We start from the raw sequence: 9,253 nt of genomic DNA on the forward strand, positions 1-9,253 counted from the left end.
AATAATATATGTTAAGTAGATAATGGATCAATCAAAAACAGCCCATCAGTGATATTGCATTTATTTGTCAGCACATACCAGAGCAAATAAGGATAGACACAAATTCAAATGTAACTTTGCATCTTCTACATTCATGACTACATTAGTTAAGTGGCAAGTTGAAAGATTTGAGTACATCACAAGCTGATTTAAAGTTCAAAGGCAAAGCTGTTGCATTAGAAGAGTCATGCTCTCTCCTTTCTAAAATGCTCATTCTGAAGAGAAATTACAGCTTTGAGCTTCCTTCTCTTGGCTTGGCTCAGGTTACGCCTTGAATTTGCGCCTGCAGTGGTTAAGCCATTCTCTGTTTTCAGCTTCACTATCCCTGATATTTGCCTAACTGCTGTCTCATTCAATTTAGAGTAGGAACATCTTTATCCTTGCTTCCTCAGCAGATACTCCTGGCTCTTCCTCTTATTTCTCTGACTTGCTACCCTCCACCTTCTCAGTTTTACCCCGAGGATCATTTATTTTCTCTGACGCTTCAGACAGCTTTGATTCCTGACCCTGGCTGCTTTCTGGTGCCCCCTGATGTAACTCTTTGATTCCTGCATTGACAGTTGTCTTTTCCTTTGGCAACACAGTTGAGACTGTTTTGGTTTTCTCCCCAATGTTTGGCTTCTTATCATCCACTTCAGGAAGACTTGTCTCATTAGATTTAAGAGATGACTCCTTATTTTGGCCTTTATTGCTATCATCTCTAGCATCTTGAATGCTTTTTGCTACTTTATCCTCACCTTTCGCAGCTTCGGATTTACTGATTTCCTTTGGCTCTGTATGACTGTTTTCCTTTTCCTCACTCTTGGGTGTTGCACTTGAAGACACTTGTGCATTCTCTGAAGGCTCCTCTGTCTCTACGGACAGAGAGCTCTTTGTCTCTGCTGTCAAATCTGTGGTTTTCTCAGCTGTTTCTGAAGTGTGAACCTTATCTTGCACTTGAACAACACTGCTTTTCTCCTGAGTTTTGTCTGATTCTTTAGACACTTGGGCCGAGGTCTCATCAGGCTTCTCCGCTTGAGCTGAGATAAAACTAGCTTCCTCAGCATCTCCTTTTTTAATATCATCAGATTTTTTCACAAGTTCCTCCTCCGCAGGGACTTCTGGCTTTAAATCATCTGGCTTTGAAGAGAGATCTTTCTGAACTGTTACAGTTGTCACTGCAGCTTCTTTCTCTTCTTTTTTGTTTTCAGCTACTTTTTGACGTTGCTCATTTTCTACCTCATCAACACTCTCACTTAATAAAACTTTGCTTTGACTATTTTTATCTATGCCACTGTCCCCTTCAATGCCAACTGCTTCACTCTCCTCTGACTCTTCTTGACTTTTCTGAACTTTTTCACCATCATCCAACTCACCACGACTCCCATCATCCCCTCCATTCACTGAATTTCCCACTGATGCTACTTGAGTCTGCTCACTATCAGACATCTGCTCACCTTCCTCCTCTGGACTGTCTTTACTATCGTTATTCTCTTCCTCACTGCTCCCTCTACCTCTTTTGGTAGACTCCTGCTCATCCTTCCCTGCCTCTGTCTCCTCCGATCCTGTCTCCTCAAATTCTGACATCTCAATTTCCCTGGTGGTCTCCGTTATGATCTCCTCTACAAACTTGTACTGGGGCTCGGCTCGTCTGTGCGGGCCTCCTGGTCTACTGAGGCAGGGCAGGGTGTAAACGGGGGACTGGTGGTAGATGTAGGGCAGGGAGATGTGGGTGTCTGACATCATGGATAGCCGAGCCTCCTCACCGCAGAGGAGTTTCCTGCAAAATAGGAGACAGATTTTAATCGGCAATGACCAATATACGGGACTGAATTTATTTTAATCTTCATCAATGAGAGAGACTTGAGACAAGTACAAAAAAGGTTATTGGCCATAACATCAAGAAAATGCTTTTTATACAGTTTAAATAAAGTGTTGTAGATTAGTGCTTTGCCTTAATGTCATCTGATTCTGATTTAATTTCCTTCACCTTGTAGGCATTTCTTTGATTCCTCGTAGTGCAACATTGTGATTGTTTGCATTAGACACTGTACTTTGTTTGATTCTGTTGTACTTAAATGCAGCGTTCATAATAGATGATGAAAGCTGAAGTGCAGGCAATAAGTAAAATCATGGAAAAAAATCATCACTTCACCCCAAAAATGTTTGACTTAGTAATAAAGATGAGGGCTGTCACTTTAAAAACCCACGTGGATTCAGCACACCTTACCTGTAAGACAATATCTCCACGTCCAATGCCATCTTCACATTTAACAGGTCCTGGTATTCCCGCAGGTAACCAGACATGTCAAATTTGCAGTTTATGAGCTCATTTTCAAGTTCTTTGATTGTGTTCTGGAGCGAGAGAGGAGGGAGAACGTGTGTTACTGAATGTGCAGGTGACAACTGAACATGGCTTTATTAAAAGAAAAAGAGAAAAAGTCTTACCTGGTAATGAATCATTTCTTCCTTGTGGCGATCCTCGACATCATGGAGTTGCTTCTCCACCGCTTCCCTGGTGCCTTTAGCGCAGTCCAGTTCGATGTTCTTGGCCTGCAGGCGCCTCCTATACTCCTGAATCTCTTGCTGGGTCGCTTTTAACGCCTCTCTCTTGGTCTCAGCTGCCTCCGTTAATTTTGCAAACTGAGATCGGAAAGTTTCTCCTACCTGCTGGACGTCGGACATAGTATGACCTTCCAGTTGTGCCCTGATGTCCCGGAGTGCTGCAGTGACGCCGGGGTTGCCAAATTCATGCGCCTTGACAGTCACCTGCGCATCCTGGATTTGGCCAAACATCTCTGACACCTCGGCCTCATGGGTTTTCTTCAGGAAGTGGATTTCATCCACGAGAGCCTGTGCTTTCTTGTCCAGCTGTAGTTTAGCCTGGTACGCGTCATTGATGTCCTTCTTGAGGACCACTATGTTTCTCTCGGCGTCTGATCTGCTACGCGCCTCCTGGTCGTGCTGTCTCCTCAAGTTGGACAGTTCGTCCTCTAAATTCTGATGCTCAATTTCAATCTGATGCTTCTGATGAGTGATATCCTGAACCAGCTGTCTCAGTTTCCTGAGCTCTGGTCCGCACTCCTCCTCCAAGCAAGATGCGGATTTCGCTTTCCCTCTGATCTCCTGGATTTCTCTCTCGAGCAGATGATTCTGGTACTCCAGGTGGTGCACCTTCTCTATGAACCCTGCGAGACGATCGTTCAAGCCGTGCATCAGTTCCTTCTCATTCAACTTTCCAGATAAGGGGTCGCTCAAATTCATGCCCGTGGAGCCTCTAATCCCGACTCTGGTATCTGACGCCGAGCGTCTTGCTCTGTATTGTAAATACTCATCTTGAGTGCTTCCGTGCGGGAAGTCGAATCTGTTATCCATACTGTGACTCATGCTGTCGCGGTGAATCTCCGCTGCAGAGACGCTCCATGCGGGGCTTTTATAACCGTCGCCATCTGCTCGGTATGCAGAACGGAGCTGTCCGCGGTGCTGAAAAGGTGTAGCATCAGCTGACGGCTTAATGAGCGCTTACACCACAGTTTGCCGCAGACAGCTGTGACGTCGGCGAGCCGACTGAAGGCCGAGATGTCTCAAAGCCATCAACCCTCTGCGCGTTATTATTACACTTATTTTTACATCAAATTCAAGTCGTCAAGCTCCTTCATTAATACCAGGCCACTGTGATTCACCATCAACCCGCTTTACTGCATTTAGCAGATGACGTCATTTAAACACGTGCCAGTCCAGTACAGCCGCTTCTTACTAACTCACTTAAAGTCACACCTTTTATAATGTGGTAAAATGCATAAATGCAGAAGAAACGCCTGAAATGCTTCCAACAATGTAAACATATGAATACACTGTTCATGTACTCTAGTACTGTACTTGTACTTCAGTGTTTTCATTTTATGTTACTCTAGACCTCTACTCCACTACATTTTGGAGGGAAGTATTGTACTTTTTTACTCCACTACTTCTACTTTAAGTTCATTTTGCTGTTAATACTTTTGTACTTTTACCTAGAGTGCAGGACTTTTTCTTGTAATGGAGTATTTCTACACTAATTTGAGTAAAGGATCTGAATACTACAGTCAAACATGCTGTACACGTTTGCATATCACAGCAATATATTCCCATCAGACGTTTAACCTGCTTGTGACTTTTACTTGTAACAAAGTATTTCTACACTTCAGTATTTCTACTTACTTAATTAAAGGATCTGAGTGCTTCTTCCACCACTTTATTATGTTTTTATTTAATACCAACATGCAGACATAATTTTCCTCTCAAGCTCATGAAATAATCATATTAAACCCATAAAAGTAAACATAGACTCGCATTAGGTGTAACACGGGAAATGTGATTGTTATTTGAGTGCTTACAGTCTAACTGCTCTGTGTAATGTTAATTTCCTGCTGCCATTTCGCTGGTAAATCATATAAAAACACCAGATTTCATACAACATGTTGCAGGGGGCTCCTATGTGTTCTGCTACGTGTCTATTAATATACTGTAACACCTCAAGCCAGTGTAGACTTGATGCCCTTCCTGTGCTCTGCAGCCACTGTTAAAGAAAGGGAATTAGTTAATGTGGCATCTGTCACCATTTCAAACCCAGCTCAAAAATGTGTAAAAACCACTAGATCACAACAATTTAAGACACCTAGCAGTGAGATCACACCCTGCTGTGTTCACTATAAAGAGCTTAACTGTAACTTCCTTTAAAGATTTAGTCTTAAGTTTTAGTTATAGAAATAAACTAGCTTTAGTTTATTCCTAAAGACAATGAACAGAGGAGGACGTTGTAATGTTTAATGTGCTGTAGAACTGACATTCACTGGATGATTGTTGCAGCTGACATAAAAGTACAAAAGGCAACACATGATGATATTATATGTTTAATATCAAAACTGAAGAACCTTAAGACAAACTTTTTAACTTGTGATTTAGCGTTTGATGGCAATGGTCAGCCCGTCGCCCACTGTGAGCATGCTCAGATCAATCCTCTGGTCCTTGTGCAGTTTTTTATTGAGAGCATCCAGACTCTGGGAGGTGAGGTCATCAGGAGCAGGATTCACGACCCTTCCACTCCACAGCACCTTCAAATACAGTAACAACACAGCTGTTTCATTGTGTTCACAGTCAAAACATGCTGTGCACCTCTCAGTCCCAAAGCATACATTGTCATACTTACATTGTCAATCGCAATGATGCCCCCTCTTCGTATGAGCTCGAGGGACTTCTCATAGTATCTGTCGTAGTTAAATTTGTCAGCATCGATGAACACAAAGTCATATGTTCCAGCTTCCCCGGCTGCTATCAGTCCATCTGATGAAACAGAGATGAAAACTCAAATGCAAAAATTATCATTTTAATCTGAAGTCATGACTGAAATTCATTAAAGCACTTACTCAGTGTCGTCATGGCTATTTGATGCCGTACATCTATAATATTTTCAACTCCAGCCTGTAGAAAAGGTTCAGTTGTATAAACTGAGAGTTGTGCAAGGTTTTTAAGTGTTTTTTCTTCTGTAATTGTTTTTCAAAGACAGTGTTAGGGAAAGCTAAAAGAGGAATTGATTTCACTGCTTGGCTTTGCATCTTTACGTGACACAGTTTCCTGAGCAGACACCTTTTCACTCTCTAGCCGGCAGCATTTTGTGAAGAAGGTAGATGTGCTGTTTGCTGTCTGCTGCACAATTTGGCTCTGACAGAAGCAGCAATCAATCTTACTAAACTTGCAAAATGCCAAACTCAAATGATGCACAAGTGCCAGGTTGTGTATTGCTGCTCCTGGACTATTATGGAGTTGAGATGAAAGGTTTCATGAGCAAATCTTCTTTTAGCTTGCTCAGACAATGTCTTTACGGATGATTGAATGTGAGTCATGCTGTTTGGAAATATATTTTCTCACCTCTTTAAAAAACGGTTTGGCAATGTCCACATAGGTGTCTTCTATTTCACAAGCTACCACACGTCCGTTCTCTGGCATGGCCAAAGCCATGCTCAGTGCATTGTACCCTGTGTACATCCCTGCAGAATAAATATAATGTTAACTGAATCACTTCACAATTAGACTTTTAGTCCTTTCAAGGTGATTTAAAGATAAGAGTGTCATCTACAGGAGCAGAAGAAGGCCGTATGGATCTGAGTCTCACAAGCAGCTAGATGCCTATTTCATCAATACTTGATGTTGAAATTTGATTGAGATTTGATTTGATTGATACCGCTAAATTTATATCAGTGAAACACTATCAAAATCAATGTGGTTTGAATTCCACTCTTCAATATTTCCAGTCCACAGTGTTTACTATGACCCTTTTTGCCTCCATAGTTCTCTATTTGATCTCACATAATCTCACCAATTTCAATAGCTTTAGTTGCATTTATCAGTTTAATGAGATTTGCCATAAACTGGGCTTGTTCACTGGAAACCATCATGATACTCCATGGGTCTTCAAGGGTTCTCTGAAATGAAAAAGTATAACAATATATATCATTATATTAAGGGGTGGACTAAATGGATAAACAACATTTCTTGTTACTCATTAGATTGAATGCAGATGTGCAGTGTTCTCTGGCACTGTGCTGCTCTCTAGTGGTCAGAAAATGTCCTGCTCAGATCCTGAAATTATTTACAGTGGTAATTATGTATTCTTTATAAGTTTATTGTAGTATAGAAAGTATGTGTATGTATGTACATGTATGTAAGTATGTGTAGTGACACAAAACAATACCAAAACACACAAACCAAACCAATTAAATTGTGTCTTCTGCTGATTTTTAAAAATATCCACGGAGTTCAATGATGTTAAATCCAGAGGTTAGTGAGATGAAGTTTAGAAGCAACTTCAAAGCCACAATCATCTTTAGTTTTTAGCCTGGAGCGCCAGATGACCAACCAGCCTTCGTCTGACCTAAATAACCTGCTGGTGGCTTCTGCATGTTGATAAATGTCGGCAGGTGCCTGCCCATGCTAAGCTAAAGGGGATCAAAAGAATCCTGATCTGAATTTCATGGGGAAAAATTAAAGATATCAACTTGGATGTACCATGGGATCTTTCAGAGGCCGAGCAACATCATACTGAAACTCAAGACAAGTTATAAGGGAATTATAATAATCAAAGTGTTATGAAATCAATGCTAAAGTTACCATCTCCGTCTCTGAGTAAGACACTAGTGTCTGCTGTGTTTGCTGGTTCTCTTACCAGTCTGAGTTTGGTGAGGACCGGGTTCTCCCTCAGTGAGTTGTTAACAACGTACTGCAGCACAGGATCATTTCTCCCTCCGCTGTGGCTCTTCCCAATGAAGGCAGACTTCCCCACACCTGACCAACGAGAAACAGAACAGCAGTTTATTACCACCAATCCAAGAAATGTCTGTCGCCTGCCAGATTATACACACAACCACCATCTCATACCTGTTAGTACAACAGCAAGTCCAATGCAGAAAAGCATTTTAATATCCGTAGCCATGATGTCCTGGACTCTGGGCTTTGTTAAAGAAAGGTTGAACAGCAGTTTAAATCCACTGGATCTCTCTGTCTCAGTCCTTTTTGTACCATCTGTGTTTGTTTTGCTTAACCTTTGAGATGGAGGCTCAGCTTATTGATTTTTCTGGTATATTGTAAAACTAGGGAAGTTTTTGTAAGATTGACAACTATATTGTACATCAAACAGGAAAGTTCGTCTTTATGTATTACTTAAAAACAAATCACAATGATAAGATTAGATAACTGAAAATCACAGTAGAGTCAGAGGGCAAAGTTCCCCCTTTATAAAAAATGCATCGACACTGACTCAATAGCTTTGGGAATAGTAGTAGTTGACTTTGTTCTTTTTATTTGCTGAAGCTGTAAATCTAAAAGTACTGCAGACAGCCTGTTAGTTATTTTGCAATCCAAACAAGCACACTTTGAACTGTTTTCTCACTGTGTTCCTGAATACACACTATTACTCTACTGTATAATCACTGCAGTTCATGTATGAAATTTGAACTTTTTAAACATTTGTGCATTTCACAAGACAACACTTTCCTCACTGTGTAAATTCCTGTGTAAGTAGATACAAACCATGAAAGACGTCCTCCAAATGTACTAAGTGCTTAAACAAAAATAGTGCACTTTTAGTTTTAAATTGTTTTCAGCTGAAGGAAGCAAGACTACAACAATCTAGTCCCCAATTTCTGACGGCTGTTTTTACATTGGCAGACTTTTGGGTGGCAGAGTGCACAGAACTTTATGAAACAATTCACATGTGTTTGGGGTCCAGACAGAGCTACGGATTTTTCACTATTTATTTTCAACACTTTACAGTCCACCGCTGCCATACAATACTGCCTCCTAGTGCTAGAAGGGCAAAAGAGGATTTGTTTATAAATATATTATTTTTTTTATTTTCTTGTGCAGTACTCAACGGAAATGTTCTACAGGGTAGAGTGAAGTCTCAGTCTCTCAGCTGATGCCATTTGGACCGGCAGCAGAGTTATTTCAAACTAAACTAGTGTGTGCAGCCTGAGGACCCACGGAGGCAAAAGTGTGTTCAAATGCAAAAGGGAGCCTTAAAGAGAGACTATGTGGCTGATGTTAGCTACGGTTAGCAGACTTTGGATAAATATTGCTGTGTAACTGACAATAGTCTCTGCTTGTGTTACTTTTAGAAATATGCTTTGTACCATAGAAGAGACTAAAGGAAACCAAGGAGCCAGATAAATAAGTTGAGTGGTGATACTGACATCAAAGCAGAGCCTGTAGCAACTCGTATATTTGGGTATTTGAGTGTTGCATTAAGACAGACCTCTTCTTTAAGATTTGAAATCAGGTTTTCTGGTGCTTTACAGGACGTAAGTGTCCAATTCCTTCTTTCAGAGGTGATTGTTTTTTTCACATTTAACATTTCCTTTGAGCAATAAGCATTGAGCATAATGAGCAATGTTTTGCAGAGCAAGATGGGTGGAGTGTTTTCATGAGCCACACTTTAGATCATCTCATCTTGCAACTTCAAAAACGGGGAACAGGGAAGACGGTAGCCAGGAATGTTAAAAAAGGAGTTTTGGGGATGTGAGTGGGATGTGAGGTCTCTCCAAGGACACAGAGCATCCTCTGTCTGTTCCCTAATTAAGAATGCACAGATAAACACGCCGCCGACAACAACACATCAATTAAATGAGCCATGACACGAACTGTCTCTAAAAAATGTTTGAGCTGTGACGAAGAAAGGAAAGGGGAAGTCTCAGAGTGTGCC

General features: G+C 41.1%; 2 protein-coding genes across 2 annotated transcripts; both read right to left on the minus strand.

Annotated features, from left to right (window-relative positions):
* Positions 1–453: 453 nt before the first annotated feature.
* Positions 454–3,405, minus strand: LOC139294582 (neurofilament light polypeptide). Its single transcript, XM_070916500.1, has 3 exons — positions 2,467–3,405; positions 2,249–2,373; positions 454–1,798 (listed from the first exon to the last, which is right to left on the minus strand). The coding sequence occupies exons 1-3, from the start codon at positions 3,403–3,405 to the stop codon at positions 454–456; spliced, it is 2,409 nt and encodes an 802-aa protein (XP_070772601.1).
* A 1,553-nt stretch (positions 3,406–4,958) lies between these two features.
* On the minus strand, positions 4,959–7,522 carry comtd1 (catechol-O-methyltransferase domain containing 1). The gene is made up of 7 exons (XM_070916426.1): positions 7,432–7,522; positions 7,220–7,338; positions 6,374–6,479; positions 5,926–6,044; positions 5,424–5,478; positions 5,207–5,340; positions 4,959–5,111 (listed from the first exon to the last, which is right to left on the minus strand). The coding sequence occupies exons 1-7, from the start codon at positions 7,484–7,486 to the stop codon at positions 4,959–4,961; spliced, it is 741 nt and encodes a 246-aa protein (XP_070772527.1). The 5' UTR covers positions 7,487–7,522.
* Positions 7,523–9,253: the final 1,731 nt, after the last annotated feature.

The sequence above is a fragment of the Enoplosus armatus genome, chromosome 12, assembly GCF_043641665.1.
Source record: "Enoplosus armatus isolate fEnoArm2 chromosome 12, fEnoArm2.hap1, whole genome shotgun sequence".
NCBI classification, from domain to species: domain Eukaryota; kingdom Metazoa; phylum Chordata; class Actinopteri; order Centrarchiformes; family Enoplosidae; genus Enoplosus; species Enoplosus armatus.

What these genes read in the sequence shown, in the direction of transcription:
- LOC139294582 (XM_070916500.1), bottom strand. Translation starts at nt 3,405, where the DNA reads ATGAGTCACAGTATGGATAACAGATTCGACTTCCCGCACGGAAGCACT. An exon ending in AAGAAATGATTCATTACCAG is followed by an intron (nt 2,374 to 2,466) that starts GTAAGACTTTTT and finishes CTCTCGCTCCAG; the next exon opens with AACACAATCAAAGAACTTGA. An exon ending in GTGGAGATATTGTCTTACAG is followed by an intron (nt 1,799 to 2,248) that starts GTAAGGTGTGCT and finishes CCTATTTTGCAG; the next exon opens with GAAACTCCTCTGCGGTGAGG.
- comtd1 (XM_070916426.1), bottom strand. Translation starts at nt 7,486, where the DNA reads ATGGCTACGGATATTAAAATGCTTTTCTGCATTGGACTTGCTGTTGTA. An exon ending in TCCTCACCAAACTCAGACTG is followed by an intron (nt 6,480 to 7,219) that starts GTAAGAGAACCA and finishes TTTTCATTTCAG; the next exon opens with AGAACCCTTGAAGACCCATG. An exon ending in CCAAACCGTTTTTTAAAGAG is followed by an intron (nt 5,479 to 5,925) that starts GTGAGAAAATAT and finishes CCTTTTCTACAG; the next exon opens with GCTGGAGTTGAAAATATTAT.